Raw genomic sequence first — 22,409 nt, forward strand, 5'->3', positions numbered from 1 at the left:
TGAAATTTAAATAATAATAAAAAGAAGCAGCTATAATAATAAAAGAAAAGAAAAGGGATGATTAGTCATTTTGTTAATGTATATGCGAACCAAAAACGAATGAAGTTTAGTTTCTTTTCATTTAAAAAATAAACTATAGAAACGAAATTAAAATAAAACAAATAAATAATTGTGGAATACAACTTTCAAAACTGAATACACACACACCCCTCGCGTGAGACAAACTGGAAGAGACGTACGGCATCAACCACTACAAATACTCCCCACTTCCTCCCTCAAATCACACACCACGCCCATCCAAGAAACCTATCATCTTACAAGAAACCCCTTTTCAATTTGGGAGCAAAAATTATTAAAAAAAGAAAAAAGAAAAAGGAGGGATGGGATCCATTTTTGAAGACGACGTCCGTCAGGCGTTGCTGCAGCCAGCGTCTGCGGCGTTGTTGTCCTCGCATTCACTCTGTTCCAACCACCATGGCGGTAACGAGGAGCTGGAAAGGATATTGTCCGACACCGAGATTTCTGTCATGGATCGTTATAGGCGAGCCACTTGGATCGAGATTAAGCTTCTCTTTTACTTAGCGGCTCCCGCGGTTTTTGTTTACATTATCAATTATACAATGTCTACTTCTACCCAGATCTTTTCCGGTCATCTTGGTAATCTTGAACTTGCTGCTTCCTCTCTTGGGAATAATGGCATTCAAGTTTTCGCTTATGGTCTCATGGTACGTACTCTTCCATCTCTCTTCTTTTTCTATTTTTAGAGGTTTGATTTGTTAGATATATTTTGTTTACATTATTCTTAGTTGGGGGAAAATAGATTATAATTTTGTCTAAACGCTGAATGAAATTTGGAACGTAAGGATGGTCTTTCTTTATTCCCTAACATTTTTCATGAATTTTTACTGGGACGGTTTGAAGGGAGGAGTCAAGTAGTGGAATCTTGATAGTTTAGGAATTTCTGTTTTTAACCATTTGTGCCATGAAATTGAAGGTTTGGTCCACAAAGATTATAGAATATTCTATGAACTTTACTACTGGTCTAATGCTTCGTTAAAATATGAAAGTTTTTTTCTTCTTTTTCAAATGAAAATTTTGTCTTGTTTAGATATGATTTGATTCATTGAGTTTTTCTTTTCTTTTCTTTTTTTAAACTTTGAAGATTGAGTATATAAACACTAATTTTATCCTACTTTTTTTTTTTTTTGTTTATCATTACTTTTTACTTGTTTTAAAAAATTAAGTTAAAATTTGAAAACTTCAAACTTTAATGCATGCTATAACTATATGAGATCTTGTCTATATCAGGCAGGGTTCAAACTACTAATTGATGATCTATTGTCAAAATCAGGTAGGGTTAAAATTATAATAGTTGCAATTTGTAATTAATAATACAAGAAGAAATGTTAAGGAGAGATTGATGAATTTTGTTATATTGTCTAAATAGTTTAAATAATTTGATATTTTTGAAAATACTACTTAATATTTCTCTTTTTTAAAATTCTGTTGTTTCAGTAATAATAAATTTATTTCTCTTTTTTAAAATTCTGTTGTTTCAGTAATAATAAATTTTTGCAGCTTACCATATATTATAAATATTTTGAAAGTTTTTTTTTAAAAAAATAGAAAAGTTAACAAATTATTTACTCTATAACAAAAACAAAACGATAAAATCCATTATATTAAATTTTTGTATGAAATGTAACATTGTATTTTTTTACAAATTTTATATTTTCAACATTTAAAATAAATTTGGGTGCTTAAATATTAGTATTCGGAAAGAGTTTAGATCTGAATTGTAGATATTATATAAAAAAAAAGTAGGTTTGGTAGGGGTATGGGTGATGAGATAGAAAGAGTTAATTAAGTATTAATTTATGTTACACAAAAGTCAAGAAGTTCATCAAATCATCAAAGCGTATTATTGGGCGGCACAAGGATTCATTAAGCTTGTTTATTGTTTGTTTAATACAAATCACGGAAAGTTCATATTTATTTCTTTGTCTCTTTTCTAAACAAATGGTTTTCTCTTTCCCCACGTCTCGGCCGTCGTCTTTTCAGAATTTTAATGTAACTTTTTTTTTCAATTATTTTAAAATAAATGCTTTTTTCTATTATTCAATATTTAATTTCACTTTTTTCTCTTGCGTTAACTAGCAGACAAATATTTAAGATTGAAGTATTTTTAAAATAAATAAAAAAAAGGTAGCTTTCTTTACGTAGTTTTGAAAAGTTAATTGGTCTAATTATTAGAGTTTTACTGCAAAATATTCTATACCCAACAAACAAAAAAAGTTTAAACACTTTCCCTTAAACTTTTGAATTTGAGTTCGATCTTACTATACTATACGTACTTTTTATAAAAGTGAGTATTGTTTTATTCACATAATCTATGTGTTGTCCACATGGAGACTAGAGGGAAAAAAGTTGTAGTGGTTAGTTTGGATATTGAATTCGTTATACATAATATATGCCAAATATAATGCTTGAATATTAACATAATGGAAGAGTTTATCTTAGTGGATCGTTATTGTGTTTTTGAAGTTGGATGGATGTTTAGACTTTCACTGCATTTATGTTTTCATGTTGTTTCACACTTTATTATTATTAATTCTAGAATGTCTGTACCTTCTCATTGTAATTACACTAAAATTAAATAACTTGCCAAACCTTGAACATAGACTTGTTTGTTTGTATTTTGATGAGATATTAGAATTTGAATTTTGATGCATTTGCAATATAACTGTATGTGTCATTTCATGAAACAGTTGGGGATGGGAAGTGCAGTAGAAACTCTATGCGGGCAAGCCTATGGCGCAGAGAGATTCGAAATGCTAGGCATTTATTTACAAAGATCAACAATATTACTAACCATAACAGGCATTTTCTTAACAATCCCCTACATCTTCTGCAAACCCATCCTCCTCTTTCTAGGTGAATCCAAAGACATTGCTTCCGCAGCCGAAATCTTTGTCTATGGCTTAATCCCTCAAATCTTTGCCTACTCCTTAAACTTCCCAATCCAGAAGTTTCTTCAAGCTCAGAGCATTGTGTTTCCTAGCGCTTACATATCGGCAGGGACGTTGGTGATTCACATGCTGCTCAGTTGGTTGACTGCCTATAAAATGGGGATGGGGTTGTTGGGAGTGTCGTTGGTATTGAGCTTGTCGTGGTGGATAATAGTGGTGGGTCAATTTTTGTATATTATTAAGAGTGACAGGTGTAAGAAGACATGGCGAGGGTTCAATGTGCAGGCGTTTTCGGGGTTGTATGGATTCTTCAAGTTATCCGCGGCGTCGGCGGTGATGCTGTGTTTGGAGACTTGGTATTTTCAGATTTTGGTATTGCTTGCTGGTTTGCTTGAGAATCCTGAGCTTGCTCTTGACTCCCTTTCCATTTGGTATGTTTTTTTTTTTCATCTTCCCTTTTCCTCTCTAAAATTTGAAATTTTACTTAATAATTATGAAAACTTGAATATTCAACTACATAATTATATTGCATTCATTATAGAGTTATATCTTATCTTTAAATTTGAATTATTGACTACTAATAAATATGAACAATTTTTTCATTCTAATGTGACCCACTATCAAAAACTTCCTATGAATTATTCCAAAGTGGCAGCTTAATTAATTAATTGTTACTTCTCTTATTATTATTTTTATTTATCCACAATTATCAACTTCATTTAGTTACTATTTACTTTGAGAAAATAAAACTTCTTTTAATTATTGTCATAAATGTGGGAGTTCAAAGTTTGACAAATTTTAGTTATGTGACACAGCATGAACATATTTGGATGCGTTTACATGATTGCAGTGGGTTTTAATGCTGCAGCCAGGTAACTTTTCTCTATTCTCTAATTTCAATACATATTCGTTTTTTATCAATTAAATTTAAGATTTGTTCCATATACAAACACTAAATTTTAGAAATTTAAAACTATAGGAAACTAGTAATGGAGCATACAATCTTCATCTTTTTAGGGTACAATAAAAGTTTATGTTATTTACATATTCTATATTTTAATAATTATATTTATTGTACAGTTTTCGGTTTCTCATATCAATTTTTTTGATTTTTTTTTTTTATATGTAGAGAATCTACCTTTATGAAATTGAAATTTAAAAGTTTTTAGAAGATAACTATGGAAGTGATGATCCTAAGTTAATAGTTAAGGACAAAAGTCGTAGTTTAAGATTTTGGAGGTAATATTATAGAATGCTAATTATTTAGTTTGTACGAATGACAGTGTGAGAGTGAGCAATGAACTGGGGAGTGCGAATCCAAAATCTGCAGCATTCTCTGTGGCGGTGGTGGTTGCCATTTCAACTATCATCTCCATAATCTGTGCTTTACTTGTAATTATATTCCGCGACAACATTAGCTATATTTTTACTGATGGTGAGGCTGTAGCTGCTGCTGTTTCTGATCTTTGTCCACTTCTTGCAATCACCCTTATTCTCAACGGAATCCAACCCGTCTTAACCGGTAATTAAACTAAATCTCAAACCATTTATTTGAACACTCCTTAAATTATCATCGCTTTTGTGCTTATGGTTTGATCTTTAAAGGGGTCGCGGTTGGGTGCGGGTGGCAAGCTTTCGTCGCGTATGTAAATATTGGTTGCTATTACATAGTTGGAGTGCCCCTTGGCTCCCTCCTCGGCTTCTATTTCAATTTTGGTGCAAAGGTAATCATTTTCAAATCTTAGCTTAGTTGATATTTATCTCTTTAATTTCTAACATTACTCATGCTTTGGTATACGAATTACACATTGCTGAATGAACATTTGTCTCTTTTTATTTTGAAATTGAATGACAGTTTAGTTTTGTGTAAACTATGTGCACAGGGAATTTGGGTTGGATTGATGGGTGGAACCTTCATGCAGACTCTAATTTTGGTGTGGGTGACATGGCGAACAGATTGGAATAAAGAGGTAATTTTATTTTAAATTCAACTCGTTCTTTGTTTCTTTCTTTGAGACCCTTTTCTAATAGCTTTAAATTGACATATGTTGAGAAATAACAAAATAAAATTGAAATGAATTAAACAGGTGGAAGAAGCAATAAAAAGATTGAGCAAATGGGATGACACAGCAAAGCCAATTGTTGAGTAGTGACAATGACTAACTTTTCAAATCACAGAAACAAAACAAAAAAAAAAAAAAAAAAAAAGAGATTGAGGAATTGCTACATATGATGGCATGTGAAATTTTGTTATGTAGCTTAATGTCTCTACTTTGCCTCATTGGAAAAAAGAAAGGAGAAAAAAGAGGTGCCTTATCAAAACAATTTGCCATTTCTTTTTCTTTTTTTTCTTTTCAATTTAAATGGTCATTTAGAGTTTTAATCTTTGTAATTTAGAGGTTTGTTTTATTGAATCAATCGATTTGATTTGATTTGGTTGTTTGTTGACCTAAATTCTTTTGAATTGAATTGAATATCTCTTACTGATTCCAATGAAGTTGAAGTTGGCTTCTTAAATTAATTTTTATCAAAATTGATTAAACATCAAATAAAATTAACACAAAAAAGGTAAATATTTGGTCACTATTTACGAAGGAAATGTTAAATTGTCATTTTTGAAAAATAAAAATAAATCAACAATAAACTAACTCAAACGATGAATAGTTTATAAAGCACTAAATTAATAATTTAAACGTATACTTTTACATAGGTGACCTTTTGAAACAAGAAACAATGACAAGAATAACTGAAAAATATACAATAATTATGAACTTAGCAATGGTTTGAATTTATAAATGTAGCAAAAAAAAAAAAAAAGATTTTCTTTGTTATCATTCCAATTTGAATTCTTTGGTAAATATACATATATTTGGTGTATGGATTAACTAATAACTTGGTATTTATGAACTTAATTTGAATCCTTCATTTGGTTCAAAGTATTATTATTTCTATAGCATCTCATACACTCACAATGATTTCAATCCGACATTGTTGGTAGCCATTTCAAATGTTCGTCGACGAACTATTGATACTCTATGTACGAAAATATGTTTAGATGTCAAAGTAAATGTAACTCACATGCCATCAATATCCATATCAAAACAAGAGATAAAGATTAAGAAGATGGGAGGGGAAAGAAATTTCACAGTTTTTTTCTTTTTCAACCTAGAAAAAAAACAAAGTCATTTTTGTAAAAGATTTTACGGTGTGAATTCTAGCAAATTTTCACATTCAATGGAAGTCAAACAGTAATGTGACAATAATCCTTTCTGATAATAGAAAAAAAAAATACAAATATTTCAAAAAGAGAATAAAAAACCAACAATGAATTTTACAAAGCCATTACTTCTTCTTCCCTGCTTTTCCTTCTTTTCTTCTTACGATTTCATCAGCATATTTCACTCCTTTACCCTTGTAAGGTTCTGGGGGTCTCCACTGTCTAATAGAGGCAGCAAACTGACCAATGGCACATTTATCATATCCACTTACTGTAATTCTTGTGTTTTCTTCCACTTTTATCTGAATCCCATCAGGTATCGCCATTCTAACTGGATGAGAGAACCCAAGATTTAGTACCAAGTCTTTTCCTTCTACCATTGCTCGATAACCGACACCGATCAATTGAAGTTTCTTTTCGAACCCCTTCGATACTCCTACCACCATGTTGTCTGTAAGCGTCCTGAGGAAATCAATTCAAATGGTCATATATGACACCATGCCTACACATTTACTCTTTCTCCATCAGCCATAATTCATTTGAATTTCATAAGGAACAAAGGGCTGGTTGTTTGCATTCATAACATGAAGTCATCTTTGGATTTTCAGAATTTGAAAAGACATAAAAGCAAGTGACCCGTGTAAACTATCTCCAAATAACTCAAAAGCTTAAGCTGATAGGTGAAGGTAAACTTTATATTATACCGTCCAAGTAAAACTTAAAGAGGAAGAAAAGTGAAATCCATGATGAGAATACCTGAAAAGTCCATGCATTTGATTGGCTCTTCTTGTCTCCAGTGCTTTCTTAACTCTTATGATCCCAGAATCTTCCCTCTCAATTTTAACCTCTCGTGGATAAAGAATTGAAAGTTCTCCTAAAGGACCCTTAACTTTCAAATCCTGACCCTGCAATGTGATGGTTACACTGGATGGCACTTGAATTGGTTGCTTCCCTATTCGTGATTCCTTGCATTCTATAGTCTTCCTCAACAGACCAATATGACATGCAGGCATTGCAGAAACACAGAATCCATTTTTTTCTCCCAAAAATGTAGACCGAAAGTTGCTGAGATACAATGAGGAAAATGGTTTCAGTAGACAACAACACAAACAATGAACGTGTGTAAATATATATATATAACCATCCCCTAAATACAAAAAAGAAAATGATGTTGAAACAAAAGGAGTATAGATAAAGAAAATTGATCTTTTTTTCCTTCGTATCAAACATACAACACAAGTCTTAAATCATTTGTGGCTCAACTGGATAAATATTGAACATCCCAGTCCTAGGAAAAAATGAAACCTACTATGATGCTTTTTCGAGAACAACAAACGTGCATATGAGGATTTGAACTTCTAGAGGTAGTGTTATGCTCATGTTGGCAACTGACTAATGTGTTTATGAAATAGTTTCTTATTCTTTTTTTCTAGTAATAAGACTTTTCTTCAAGGAGCTCAAACCATTGTTATCCATCATCTAAGGCCTGGCTTTATACACTCCATAAGCTTACTTGCTTGAGAACATTAATTCAAGGGCATCCCTTACAAGCTCTACTCAGTAAATCAATCGAGTGAGAAAAATTTTCCAATAGACTCACTCCATGTTCAAGAAATGTCCACAATTCTAATTTCTTGATAACTCTCTAAATGCAAAGAGCCAGTCACATAAAAGAAAGGATATTGTGTAGATGGCCATTGTTAGTGATGGCTAAAGGTTCAAACACACAAAAATCAACCCAAAGGCCAGTGTAACAGAAGCTCTACACATATTCAAACAGAAGAGGACTGAAACCTCCTAACTGGAAAGGGCAGACAGAGGAATATTTTTTTACCAACAACTACAATGTTAAGACAACATAAAAACAAAACTAGATTTAAGGACCCTGGTATGATACTTAATCTAAATTCTATCTACCATATCTACACCTTCATGGCATCATGACCAGCGGAAAAAAAATTCACTCTTTTAAACAATTCTCTAGATTGATGCCTTTTGTTTTCTGAACTTGACTTGGTTTTTGTAAACATGAATTGAAAGTACATAACAAACGCAGAAACGTAATAGTAGAAGCAGTATTTATAAAAACCAAATGGTTATCAAACAAGACATTAGTAATTAAAAAAACAACTTACTCAATATTGATTTACAGTTTGTGTAAGCTCTAGGTGTTATGGTTGTGTAAATCCTGGATGGATATGCGTTTGGTTATAATGTTTTTATCATGTTTATTTTCTAAAGGAGTGAATTATTTCAGGGTTGCACTTAATGTATGTTTATGGGTTATCTAGGTTTAGTGTTGCACGTAAAGTATTATATATATAAGATTAGAATGTTTATCAGGTTCAAGAGTTCAGCGGAGTCGGCAAGTATCGTTGGAGGAGAACGATGTCAGTCGGCATCATGCCGTCATCCGAGCTAAGCTAGTAGGTAGTTCAGGAGGGGGTATGACAATTTTCTTTCACCTTATCCTTAAGGCCCACCCCAATTATACTTGGATGTATGTTCTCAAAGGGAGAAGCCACAAAACTAATCAATATGGAGATGTCATTCTTCCCCTATTTCACATTGTCGAAGTAAGATAAATTTAATCTAAAAGCGAACTCAACATTCAATCTGAACTACGTGCAATAGAATCATTGAAATTTCAAGGTTTGTTGTCAACGTCTTGGTGGAATGGCTACATACTTGAAAAAATTCAACAAAGAAATTATAGATATAACTAATTCATCATTAGACCAAAATGGAAGACACACAACCCCAACAACCCCAAAATCAACCGATGCGTTTCAAGAAGCTCTCTGAATGTGAAAAAAGGAACAATTAAGAAAATTCCCGGTACACGTAAATCATATATATACCCTGAACCCTGAAAATGAGTCTCCCAAAGATTTTCCTGAGGTCTAGACAGACATCCTCAAATTAAGTCAGCTAAATAGCCAGAAATGTAGGCACGAATTATCACGAATTCATATATTTAGAAAAGAAAAAAACACAAGAACTTACTTAGGTGAGTGTATCGAAGTTGGAGGTTGAAGAGAAGGAGGAGAAGAGAGTGCCATTATGAGTGTGAGAACAGAACACCCAAGTGTGAAAGAGCGAGAGAGACCCCCTTTGGGTCCGATTACGAAGAAGATGACACAGTGACTTGCAGGCAGGCAAGAGGTGACGAGAAGGATAAGGTGGAGAAGACAGAATTCTGAATTGGGCCGTTTGGGCCATGTATGATTTGTGGTCCGTGAGCTCTTCAATGAGGCCCATATTCAGAAGTCTTTTTTATTAGTTCAAATCCCAAATGTCATCAACCTCTTTCTATCCTGCAAGAAGGGTTTGTACGTTAGAGTCCTTCTCTCAACTCTTACTTAATATGTCGTGTGGTCTATGATCACTTGAAGAGATTCTTCATTACGTGATCCTGCTTTTGAGTCTAGTTTTCATCTTCTTTGGTATTGTAAGTGTAGAAGTAAACACATTTAGTTTCTCTAAGACGACATGATGCTTAGCTATGCAGAGACATTTTCTATAATCTGAAACTTTTGGTTGGAAAATCTAAAAACAAGGTTGAGTTTCAGTGTTGGTTGATTCCATTAGTGGTATTCATCATACCATACTTCTGTTTGTAGTTTTCTGTTACTTAATCACAAGAATAACTACGTTACACCCATGACTTCCTTATCAATGCTTTGTCTTGCTTTATCTTGTTTTCTTTGATTGTACTAAAAGATTTTCATTATGTTATTTCAATACTCTTTCAAATAAAAAGGGGTCAAAAGGAGATTTTGTCTTTTGCAATCACCCATTCATTTACACCTTTTTACCACATGCTTGAAATGATTCCATAACGTGCATTTTATACTTTGTTAGTGTGACAATAAATTAGGGTTTGATCCAAAACTTCCTGTTGGGGGCAACTTCACATAAAGTTTAATACATAAAAGTTTGTCAATATGATATATATCTAATCACAGAATTCCTTTTACTTTCTTCAGAATAAGACCGATCAGTTCTAAACTTTTTTTTTTTCTTTTAGAACAAATGTCATGTGATGGTGTAGAAGTAAATATACTATGAAACAACATGCTTTTGCTGATTATTTTCACTCTTATAAATGAGATCCATATGTCTAATATCATGTAGGGTTGCTTTTTGTCCTTGTCTTTTTACCTTTAGAAAAAGTAGAAGATAGATAAATCACAACCTAATCTCTAACTTTTAAATTTTGTACATATTCGATTTTTAAACTAAGAGAAGTTTAACATGTCAATGTGATTAAATGCTATTATATATTACCGTGTTAGCGGTTCTAGAATTACCTTAAAACTATATTCCAATTGTTATTCAATTTTTGTATCTAACACTTTAAATATTCAATTTTAATGTATAAAATTCAAATAAATCTTATGTTTAGTCTCTATTACAAGTTTATTATTAATTTTTATAAAAACTTGGGTTCTCTTTCAACCTTATTTTTCACTATAAATTTGAAAAATATATTCACAAATTGCATCTCATTGCATAAATATTATTATTAAATATTCTAATTGGTTTTGATAAAATTAACTTTGAAGAATAAAGGTTACCATCTATTTGTTACTATCATTGGATAACAATTTCAATACTCTTTTAAAAAAATCAAGTCCATTTCTTTTTATATTTTTACTAAAGTCTTGTGCTATGAGCGCATAAGCAGGTAAAGCGTGCATGTGTTGAGCTATCAAGGAAATAATAACCTCTAAAGAGGCTAAAGCAAGACCTAATTGAAAATGAAGCGAATTATTGATTGTGTCATAAAGACTTTATTGTTTACGCCACAATGCCTTCTCAATGGAATATATGCTTCTAAAATATATGATACGTATGACTTAGATGTCTCATATTTCTAAAAAAAAAAGCGATTTGATTGATGGGATTTGGTGAGTCTTGATCGTTACACATGACGATGCTATGGAATCAAGCCTGTTGTTAAAGAAGAAAATCAACATATTGCTTGTGTAGCTTATCTCCTAGAGACCTTTTTGAAGAAGGTTATGTTACTAACATGTTTACTTCGATTGTGGATAAACTTATTGATATTGGATTCCTTCCGCCATCCTACCCTTTGAATTATTAGGATTGAAAAGGATTTGCATCTTTTTAAATACAAGAATTAAATCGATAGAAAAAAAAAACTAAAATTGAAAATTTGAAAACCAAAACCAGTTGGTTTTAGTTTTAGTTTTAGTTTACAAAATTTGAGTTGAAATTGGAAAGAGAGTATAAAAAGAAAGGCAAGAAATGAAAGTAAAGGGGGAATTGTGAGTTAGATTAGTGGAATGTGAGGGATTGAGTTGATTTGACAAACAAAGTTCCGACGTCGATAATAATATTTGTGAAGAATCACGTGCAACTTTTCATCTTTGTTTCACCATTCATTTTTCCCTGTATCCCTTTTTCTTTTTCCATGTCGTGCAACTTGCGTTATACTCTGCGTCCTTTGACATGGCTACCCTTTCTTTATTCATTCAATGCTCTTAATTGCTTCTTCAATTCCACCCTCACTTCTTATCATCCCCATCTCAATCTACCAAGTGCTCAACCAGTTCCCCATCGTTTTGTATCTCTTTTTCATTCATTTCATTCTCAAACCAACCCTTCTACAGTTATTAAAAGGGACTCTTGTGAATTTAAAACAGGTCTTTTTAATGGTTCATTTTGTTCCTCTGTCTCTGCTCTTTGTGTTTCATGCTTTCATATGGCTCTTTCACCTCACTCCTCCGATCTACTGCCAAATTCCTTCTATTCTTAACATCGCTGCCGTTTTTACTTTTGATTCCGTCATCGGAAGAGCTGCTAAGCCGGCCATGGAAGCTGCAATCTACGATATAAACGCCGACCCCAATATCTTGAATGCCACAAAGCTTAAATTTTTCATGGAAAACTCTAATTGCAGTGGCTTCTTGGGCTCCGTTCAAGGTATATCCCTTTCTTTCTTTCTTCTTCTTCTTTTCCTTCATCTAGTCAAACTCCCTTCAATAATTATATCTACTGTTCAGATGCTACCTAGCTCTGAAATCTAAAATAGTTATTTTTATTTATTTATTTGTTTGTTTTTGAGTTTGAGTTGCTCTAGTCCAACTCAACCATCATGTTCGTTCAATTTATGATCGATGATTTAACAAATAGTTTTTTTATATTTTCTTTGAGTTTCTGTAATCAGTACTCTTGAGAGTTGAGTCAAGGATAAAAGGTGGTCAACCTTCCATTTAGAAGCTTTTTCATTCAACTGTCCCTCCTTTCATTTTTTAATTTTTATAAGACTATGTATACAAAAAGTTCAAAAAACGTAAAATTTTGCTTCTCTCTGTCCTGCTCTTGTTTAGTCAAAGTTTAGAAGTTATTGTTTGAGCCTCCTTGTTCTTTGCTGAAAATGTGGTCAAAGTTTTCATCCTTATTTCATGATTGTCTCTCCATGGGTGGTAGCTTTGCAGGTACTTGAGAAAGAGATTGTAGCCATGATTGGCCCACAATCCTCAGTAGTGGCTCATGTGATTTCTCAGATTGTTAATGGTCTACAAATTCCTCTAGTATCTTATGCTGCCACTGATCCAACATTATCCACTTTACAACTCCCTTTTTTTCTCAGAACCACTATAAGCGACTCTTACCAAATGGCTGCCATGGCTGACTTGATTGATTACTATGGCTGGAAAGAAGTCATTGTTATATTTTTGGATGATGATTATGGTAGAAATGGGATATCTTTTCTGGGTGATGAACTTCAGAAGAAAATGTGCCGTATTTCCCATGCATTCCCTTTACCTTCTCTGGATAATCTTTCTAAGATCACACAAATACTCAACAATTCTAAATTACTTGGTCCTCGAGTTTATGTAGTTCATGTAGGCCCTGATCCCCAATTAAGAATCTTCACTATTGCCCATAAACTCGGTATGCTTTCAAGCAATTATGTTTGGTTCGCAACTGATTGGCTTTCCACAACTCTTGATTCTTCTTCACCAATAACCAATGGTGCTTCACTTGATATGCTTAATGGAGTTGTTGGGTTGCGCCCTCATACTCCAGAGTCTAAAGGAAAGAGAGATTTGTGGGATCGGTTAAGGAAAATGCAGCCAAAAGGTTTAACTAATTCTGCGTTGAATGTTTATGGACTTTATGCTTATGATTCAGTATGGGTTGTTGCAAAGGCAGTGGATAAGTTTCTTAAAGAAAATGGGAATATCATTACATTTTCACCCACAGGTAAAGTGTTGGGCTCTAATGAAAGTGGAATTCAATTGGGTAATGTTAAAGTGTTTGATAGAGGGAGTGATTTACTTAAAATTCTTATGCAAACTGATTACAATGGTTTAAGTGGGAGAATTCAGTTTGGTGAAGACAGAAGTGTTGTTAATGGTAGCTATGATGTGATTAATATTAACCAAAGGAAAATGAATTTGGTGGGTCATTGGTCTAATGACTTAAGATTTCATCCTAACTTAGATCAGAAACTTGAGAAAGTGGTTTGGCCTGGTGGGAAGGAGGAGATACCAAGGGGATGGGTGATAGCAGATAGTGGAAAACCTTTGAGAATTGCTTTCCCAAGAAGAGCAAGCTTTGTTGATTTTGTAACTCAATTGAACAACACCAATATTGTTCGAGGATATGTTATTGATATTTTCAAAGAAGCTCTCAAGTTTGTTCCATATGAAGTTCCTTACAAGTTTGTGCCTTTTGGAGATGGTAAAGTTAATCCCAGTTATGATGAACTTGTTCAATCGGTTGCAAATAATGTGAGTAGAACAATGTTGTTCATTTCAACTTTATATATATCTATTTTCACTTTCAGGAAAACTGGAAAAACCACTCTCAAACTCCTAGAATTGTTACAGTTTCTATAATTAATTATGTTTGAGGGTCCAATTGTAACATTTGTAGAAGTTTGAGGGTAGTTCTTTTGAAAGTTACAATATTTCCCAAAGTTTCATAACCATTTAAGACCACCCTTAGAGTAAAAGTCTTGAATAATGGCAAACAAAATTTTGGTGCTGACCAAATGTTGAATGATGTTGTAGGTGTTTGATGCAGCAGTTGGGGACATTGCAATCGTTACGAACCGAACCAAAGTTGTTGATTTTTCTCAACCATATACCACAACAGGGCTGATCATAGTTGCACCAGTTGAAGATTCAAAATCAAGTGCTTGGGTGTTCCTTAAACCATTTACAGTAGAGATGTGGTGTGCAACTGCAGGTTCCTTTGTGGTAATTGGTATTGTTATTTGGATGTTAGAGCATAGAATCAACGACCATTTTCGAGGTCCTCCGAAAAGACAGATTATCACAATGTGTTTGTAAGCTTTTTATTATCATAATCTTTTTTTCCTTCCTTCCAATTATTTTGCAACATTTTCACTTTGTTTGTCTCTCTGTGTTGCAGGTTTAGCATTTCAACTCTTTTCAAGGCAAATCGTAAGTTCTTTTCTTTTCAGAACTTCTTAAATTCCCATAAAAACTCTCTTAATTGGATGTTGTAAACTGCAAATTATGTTAGGAGGTAGCATTTATTATGTTTGCCGTAAAAATTTTCAATATATAAGCTTTTAATCTGAATATGTTATACTCATTTGTGATTTTAAAATGGTTAAAATAACTATGAAATATATGTTTCATCCTTCAAAATCAATTCAATGCTTAATTTTATACGTCTAATCACATTTTTTCACTGTATTATAAAATTGCTTTTGAAGTAATAGAATTCTTTTTCGAGTGATTTTAATAATTTTTAAAATTTCTTCCAAATATGTCATGAAATATTAATGAAGTTTCCTGTACAAATTTTTGGTTATATTATAAATATGATATCTTTGAACTCCAACTTAGGTTATATTATTACTCATCACCATTCATAATGCTTCAATACTCCTGTTGAATTACAAATTATTAAGAGTTTTTTACACATTGGAATATGGAATATTGGTGACCTAGAACAAAAGCTTAGATCTCATTATCATTCTAGTCTTTTAAGTCATTGTCACACCATTTCAAGTCTCAATAAAATACTAAAGGATTTTAATTTCAATAGTAGTTTTAAAATATATGTGAAACACTGGAATTTATGTTTAAAGTTTTGAAACAAATAGCAAAATTAAGTAGTTGATTGAAACGAACTATCGAAATGACTCTAAAACTTGAGGGTATTTTCGAATGTTTGGTTAAAGAAAGTGAGGAATGGTGCATAGCTTCACTTTTTCTTTCTTCTTTGTTCAATGGTAGCAACTGAAATTCCATTAAAATTGAAACTGCTATCTCTTTTGATTTGACATGAACAGAAGAAGCAACAATAAGTCCACTCTCACGACTAGTGATGTTGGTTTGGCTGTTCTTATTATTGGTAATAACCTCAAGCTACACAGCAAGTTTGACATCAATCCTTACACTCCAACAACTTTGGTCTCCAATACGAGGAATTGATGACTTGGTTGCAAGTAATTTGCCAATTGGATATCAAGTAGGATCCTTTGCTTACGACTATCTCACACAAAGCCTTTTCATTCCAAGTTCAAGACTGCAGAGGCTGAACTCCTCTGAAGACTACGAGAAAGCACTGCGTCTTGGCCCAAAAGGAGGCGGCGTGGCGGCCATCATCGATGAACTTCCATACTTGGAGTTGTTTCTGTCAAAGACTAAAGAATTTGGAATCATTGGTCAACCTTTTACTAGGAGCGGATGGGGATTTGTGAGTATATATATATCTATCTGACTCCTTAAAAATATACTTCTTTGATCCTTGAGTTTTACGTAAGATTTGCTTTTGAGTTTTGAGAATATACCTTTTCGGAATTTGTGAGTATATATCCATCTTTCCAATAGAAAAAAAAAACTTTTTTGGCCCATCAGTTTTTTGGTGTACGGTTTCCATTTGTTTGTAGTTCCCAAAATCTAGTACTTCTACTTTTATTTTATCACTTCTACCCTTGTGTTTTTTAATCATGATATAATTAATATATAAGGGTAAAGGTACTCTTCAAACCTAATGAAAAAATAGGAATTATACTCAAAACTCAATAGTACAAATCTAAACTTTTGACACCTAGAGTTAAACTTACGGACTAAAAATGTATACACCCGAACTTTTATATGCATAAGGGCATTGTTTACTTAATACGAATATGAACCCTTAATTATAAATGTTAGGCAGTTATTAATATATGAATATGAACTACTGCTCTTATGAACAAAATGTAAAGCTTGTCCCATATTGCTTTAAATGTGATCTCCCCATCTGAACTACTTTTCCTTATCATGAGTACAGGCTTTTCAACGAGGATCTCGACTTGCAGTCGATATGTCAACTGCAATTCTGAAGCTCTCGGAGAGCGGAAAGCTGCAAGAAATACACGACTCATGGTTCTGCAAGCTAGGTTGTCCAGGTAATCGGGGAGGAAAGTCAGAGCCAGACCAACTTCACTTGATCAGTTTCTGGGGTTTGTATTTGCTTTGTGGAATCATTTCCGTCGCTGCACTCTTCCTGTTTCTTTTAAGACTAATCCGCCAGTATATCCGTTACATACGACATCATCGACGACGTCATTCAGAAGAAGTTACACCATTCCCAGTTCCATCCAACACTAGCTGTACTCAGAGGATTCAAAACTTTATAAACTTTATTGATGAGAAAGAAGAAGCTATCAAAAGCTTCTTTGGAGCATCACATGGTGCTCAAAATGGGAACCAACTTCACAATCATTCCCAAAAAGCCAAGGAGAAGGCTGATTCAGAGATACAGATAGGGCCCACGACCATGGGTATGAATCGAGGATAGACTTTTGCTTGCCATTTGGTTCATAATAATTTCTTAGGTGGATTTCTTGGTGAAGCTGAAGCATGTACATATATGAAATCCCATGATATCGAAAATAGCATAGAAAACATCTCAACTAGTATCAAAATTGGTCAAAGCATCTAAGAATTTTGGTTCCATATTTATAACAATTTTTGGGACCATTATAACCTTTCCCTCCCTTTTTTAAGAACTACACAATGAGATGGAATTTAGAAAATTATACGTGTTCTCATAATATCTTGAATGTAGTCTTCATCTATTTTCAAGAAGCAATTGTAATTTTAGTCGAAATTTACAAACATGTTAGAGAATAGATAACAAAATAAATAAACTCAAGACTGAAAGTATTAACTATATGATACTGAATGATTACCAAACGTCGTAACTTTTCTGTTTGTATAAAAGAAAAACCATGCAGTACTAATTTTTGTTAAGCGTTTTCACATCTATTTTTGGTTTAAAATCAAATTTGTAAATAACGGTGCTTTCTTTTACAAAGTTTAGGAAACAAAAAAAGTTATAAAACTAGAAATGGTCTGAGCCAAGAGGGAAATTGAAGTAAGAGATAGAGAGAAGAAGTAAGTTGGAGGGAGGTATCAAAAATGTAAAAATGTCGTTCTTTTTTTATCGCTATACTTTTTAAAATCTACTATTAATTTCAAAAAGATTTTCAAGCAGCTTTGTCATTTAAAAACCAAAAATTGACTATTGAGTTATCGAGGAGCCCAAAATATCAGAGCAAAAGAAAAAAAAAAAGATAAGATAAAATAGGCTTCAAATTTAAAGTTCTAAGATCAAGGCAGATGAGTGGCAATTCCTTCATCACATTGAATAATTGGATGCAAGCTAATAACAAATTTGCAAACTTGTTAGGTCAGAAAAAGCAAGTTTCTTGTTAAGGTTACTATTCATCATGGAAGCTGCAAAAGAAGACATTGAACATGAGGAAAAAATATAATAGTAACCATTAAATCAATTCTGACATATTCAATATGGTCGAAAAGCTTACAAGCTATTCCATCATATAAATTATTACTGCCGATCCCATAGACCATTTAACTGGGTAACCTATCAACCAAGTGCTCACTTAGGATTAACATGAGACAAAGTATCAAAACGGAAATTCTAACATTTATGGATTAAAAGTTGCGTTGTAACATGGATTTTGAATTCTTACTCAAGTTTCACCTCTCTCTTTGGAGGATCGAAGTCCAAATATGTATATGGCTCTGTTGGTTCCTCCCTGCAAAATCAAAGATCACATGGTCCATAACATATAATATAGCATTTTGTTAAATTATTATCAATGTCAAGGGATTTTTCTCCAACTTCCTTCGTTTATCAGGCTTAAAAACAAAGGGATGGTATCTAAAATTTGCTAAAACAATAGTCCTAACGATGGAAAAAGAAAACTATCATCTCTGTTTAATAAATATCCAAGTGTCTTATCAGTTCATAACCACTAAGCTTAAACTGTTGTTTCTATTTTCACTTTTATTTAAAAATGCTTTCAGAAACTATTTTACAAATGTTATGAGTTCAAAACGATTTTTAGATTGTTAAAGCCGACTGAAAGAATCGATACGAAAGAGACAGTCTGAATCAAGTGTAATCAGCAGCTGAAAGATTTGTTTCAGGTAAACGACTATAAGGAACCATCATTCTGTCAATTTCGTCGGTCATCTCTCTTGAAAAGTAAAGCTAAAGTCCTCGTACTGATGAAATGAATCTATCTTGAGATTAAATAAAATAGAACTATGATAAATGTTAAATACAGCCGTACCCAGGTTTAGAACGCATGCATTGCCAGAACAGCTTGAATGGTCCTGGAACAGTCTTAAATGGGTTCCCTTCAAAACAAGCCTACAAGAAAACAAGAACTATAATCAGAAATCATTCATGAAATTCTACCACTTTCACACAACTTCCATCACCCAAAAAAAAGTTATATTCTTTCTTGAAGAGGATACATTTTATTGGAATAAGATTACTTCAGAATCTTGTTAACAGGAAGAACCTTGTTTTTTTAAATCCTCTCCTTGGATGGATCTAATCTAGCCTTGTGAAGAAGAGTGGAATTTTCTGTCAGTTTATCTCGCTTCCTTCCTTCGAAGAAGAAGCTAGTGATGCAGTTTCTTCTCCGGGTTTAAGCCTGTTCACTTTTCAGCTTAAGTCTGTAAAAATGGGTGAAAGGGACATTTACAAGCCTGGTTTTGCAGAGTTCTGTTTGACATTGAGTGAAGGAACTGTCGACGTACAATCAACTCTAGGAAAAATTTTCAATGTATGGTCACCAGACGCCAGAAGAGCCAGAGGCATCCATATTACCATTGCCAACCTAACAAATCAGCTTAACCAGTTGAGTCAATGACTTCATCACTTCCATCAAGTAAAAGAGAGAGGACTAGGAGTTTCGAATAAAAAGCTTACTTCTATTTTGATAAAACCATCTTTGACAAATTTCTTAGGCTTCATGTTCTGACCTAAGTGGATACACGTTTCTTTCTAATGCTAATTTCTGCTCAATCTAAAGCCTAAAGGAATGATCAGCAAGATGATCTACACTATCCTTTAGAAGAGATGGATAAGTCTAGCCCAGGGTTATTGAAGGCTTCTTGGTCAAGAAAATGAAGTTATATCACTCTACTAAACAATTTCTGATGCTTTCCTCTTAAAATAATGCTAAAAGTGGTGAGTCTTCTAAACGTAAAGTAGTCTTTAGAACTCTCATCTGATTTTTCAATCAATCTTACAAACAGAATGATTGTTAGGATCAGCTCGTATCCTAATGGAGCTTTAGGTTGTGGATCTTTGGGGATGCAAACTGGGTGTCTCGCCTCTAAAATATTTAGTTCTCTCCTTAAGAGGTAAACCTATGTGCATTGAATTTTTAAAGCCTTTAACTGAAAAGGTGAGGAGTTGTCTGGTGAAAGGGAAGAAGCAAATACTTTCTAGAGTCATTAAGTAGACTCTAGTCATGCCAAAACATTCCAACTGGTTTAACTCCTAAGTCCTTAGCTCCCCACTATTATCAACAAACAGTGTTTGCTTATGGAAAAAACAAAAGTTACAGACGGGCAAAAAAAATAAAAGAAAAGAGGAAATACGAGAATTAACGAACTTTCTACACACATTTTCCTCTTGAGATTTTTTTTTCTTCCAGCGTCTCTAATAAATAATTAAAGAAAAACATATTTGGAGCCGATTCAAAACTAAAATGAATGAAATAATAATTTGCTTAACAATGTGATAGCCTGTTGTAGCCAGAATGAAATAAATGCTAATGAAATTCCGGAGACCTTTGAACTTGAACCCTAATAGCTTTGTGCGTATTGGTGTTGGAGGAGAAATCGCATAGGTGAGGTTCGGGAGTTCTATTTTCTCCTTTACATCCAGAACATAGCTAATTGCAGGAAAATCTAATAGCAAACGTACGCTTAAGGCTTTACTTTGAAGAGAAAATATTCACTACTGCTCAAATGATAAAAGAACCTCCAACAGAAAAACTATTTCCAATCAGCGCACAACCTCTGATCCGATCCCCTTGGCCATTCAATCCGTTCAGAATTTCAACAAATTAACCTCACTGCTACTTAAAATACTGCAGTTATCTTTCCAGTGATTTTTCTGTTAACTTAAAGAAGATGCTCATAAGTTCCGTAATAACTATCGGCCACAATTTCTAAGATAATAGTCAGCAAAACTTCATATTCATATATCTTGCTTCCAACTTCTCGAATTCACTTCTCCAAAATCCACATGAAAAGCACATCATAATTAAATTACTTCAGGAAACAGAACATTGAAGGAAATGTTTAATGTCGACTCAAAAGATAATTGAAATAAACCGCATAATACCTATCGGTGACAAACTCCAGAATCATATCGATCTTAATTTTTCAAGTCCGTCCATTAGAAACAAATTGAAATCAGAATAAAGAAGAAGAAGAGTAAATGGTGGAAAAGGATGCGAAGGATGGTGATAAACTGAGAAATTTTGAAGAAGTTAAAAGTTTACTTGGATGACATCCTCAGCTCTGTCATTGCATCTGTGAGCCTTAGGTTGGCGATCATCTCCTTCCGGCATTCCCCATGGGCTTTCTCTCCTTTTCACAGGCCTTGGCTCGCTCATCTTCTCTCTCGAATTCGGCTACAGTATGAGCAGTCTTCACCGGTAAAAGGGAAATATGAGTTTTTGCCTTTTGGGCTTAAGAAACCGACGTCGTTTGATCTTTTCAATTTGATTTTAAGTTAAAATATATTGAAAATATAACATTAGATTCAAAAATTCACCGTCTAACCCAATTTTAAAATTACTGTCAAAAGTCTATTCTGATCGTTCAAAATATTGATCTATCATAAAAGTGATCAGAAATGTATAGATAGATTTTTGATCTGTTTATAATTTTTTAAAATGTTGTTTTTACTACAATTGCAATATATTATAATTATCTTTCAAATTTCATCCATTTGATTAGTTGATATTTTATTTTAAATATTGTCTACAACAATCATTTTTCTAATTAATCTTCGACTACTTAATTTGATGCAGTTCACTTAATAAATGAACACTTGGCCGTAATTTGTCCATCATACTCGATTGGTGGCCTCCCTAACATCTGTAAACTTGTATACATCTACTACCAAGTAGTGTTTATTGATCCTTTGTTCTATCTCATGAGTTGATCTCCTTAAGACTATCATTCTAAAAGTTAGATACTTGCTTTAAAATAATATTGACTATATAAATTTTTTCTTTTTTTTACCATCCTCGTTAATTTTGTTATAGATAGATAGTTACTTTTGTGTGTTTACTTAGGTGTCTAATTGATTGAAGCAAGAACATCTCAACGATAATTGACATTTACTTATTCCTAAAGATTTAAATCTTTATATCCTACTTAATATACAAAAAGATTTTAGATATAATGAAGTTTGCGAAATAAAATTAGAGAGTTACAAATATAACAATTAGATTCAAAATATTAGCACTTACAACAATATTTTCAAAAAAAAAAATACAAATATAGCAAAATCTATTGATGATAAAAATAAACCAATATATAGTCGTTGATAGGCCATTATAGTTTATGAAAAATTGATAGACTTTACTTAGCAATTTAAAAAAAAAATGTTGTTATACCTTTGATTATAGTTTGGTAGTGACCAAGATGTTTATGAATTCAATTCACCTATCTTTGTTGTACTAAAAAAGAAAGAAAATGAAGAATTTAAGTGATAATATAATATGATATAAGTCGAGATAGGTGATCGGCTAAAAACTCATGAGATTAAGTTTTGCATGATAACTACTTATTCTTAGTTTTCGAAACTTGATTTAGATTTTAGATACTGGCCTATATAGGTTTAGTTTTAAAAAACTAAAATGTAAATAATAGTCT

The 22,409-nt window shown here is 32.9% G+C and overlaps 4 protein-coding genes across 6 annotated transcripts; 2 read left to right on the forward strand and 2 right to left on the reverse strand.

Annotated features, from left to right (window-relative positions):
- The first annotated feature begins 217 nt into the window (after positions 1-217).
- LOC101220921 (protein DETOXIFICATION 40) lies at positions 218-5,466 on the forward strand. Its single transcript, XM_004144446.3, has 7 exons — positions 218-725; positions 2,769-3,400; positions 3,785-3,841; positions 4,253-4,491; positions 4,575-4,693; positions 4,853-4,939; positions 5,057-5,466. Exons 1-7 carry the CDS (start codon positions 381-383, stop codon positions 5,117-5,119), a joined length of 1,542 nt encoding a protein of 513 aa, XP_004144494.1. The 5' UTR covers positions 218-380; the 3' UTR covers positions 5,120-5,466.
- Positions 5,467-6,167: 701 nt separating this feature from the next.
- Positions 6,168-9,364, reverse strand: LOC101220690 (50S ribosomal protein L6, chloroplastic). The gene is made up of 3 exons (XM_004144445.3): positions 9,193-9,364; positions 6,943-7,251; positions 6,168-6,648 (listed from the first exon to the last, which is right to left on the reverse strand). The coding sequence occupies exons 1-3, from the start codon at positions 9,246-9,248 to the stop codon at positions 6,312-6,314; spliced, it is 702 nt and encodes a 233-aa protein (XP_004144493.1). The 5' UTR covers positions 9,249-9,364; the 3' UTR covers positions 6,168-6,311.
- Positions 9,365-11,594: 2,230 nt separating this feature from the next.
- Positions 11,595-17,244, forward strand: LOC101203158 (glutamate receptor 3.7). 2 transcript variants are annotated; one of them, XM_004144538.3, is made up of 6 exons: positions 11,595-12,138; positions 12,646-13,955; positions 14,238-14,515; positions 14,602-14,633; positions 15,494-15,900; positions 16,477-17,244. In XM_004144538.3, the coding sequence occupies exons 1-6, from the start codon at positions 11,691-11,693 to the stop codon at positions 16,984-16,986; spliced, it is 2,985 nt and encodes a 994-aa protein (XP_004144586.2). In that variant the 5' UTR covers positions 11,595-11,690; the 3' UTR covers positions 16,987-17,244. The 2 variants fall into 2 exon arrangements, with proteins under 2 accessions (XP_004144586.2, XP_011658702.1); XM_011660400.2 differs by having other exon boundaries at positions 12,654-13,955.
- Positions 17,245-17,740: 496 nt separating this feature from the next.
- LOC105436076 lies at positions 17,741-21,202 on the reverse strand. 2 transcript variants are annotated; one of them, XM_031888646.1, is made up of 5 exons: positions 21,026-21,202; positions 18,791-18,870; positions 18,185-18,250; positions 18,017-18,075; positions 17,741-17,927 (listed from the first exon to the last, which is right to left on the reverse strand). In XM_031888646.1, exons 1-4 carry the CDS (start codon positions 21,137-21,139, stop codon positions 18,063-18,065), a joined length of 273 nt encoding a protein of 90 aa, XP_031744506.1. In that variant the 5' UTR covers positions 21,140-21,202; the 3' UTR covers positions 17,741-17,927; positions 18,017-18,062. The 2 variants fall into 2 exon arrangements, with proteins under 2 accessions (XP_031744506.1, XP_031744505.1); XM_031888645.1 differs by lacking the exon at positions 17,741-17,927 and having other exon boundaries at positions 17,943-18,075.
- Between the last annotated feature and the right edge of the window lie 1,207 nt (positions 21,203-22,409).

This window comes from Cucumis sativus, chromosome 7 (genome assembly GCF_000004075.3).
Source record: "Cucumis sativus cultivar 9930 chromosome 7, Cucumber_9930_V3, whole genome shotgun sequence".
In the NCBI taxonomy this organism is placed as follows: domain Eukaryota; kingdom Viridiplantae; phylum Streptophyta; class Magnoliopsida; order Cucurbitales; family Cucurbitaceae; genus Cucumis; species Cucumis sativus.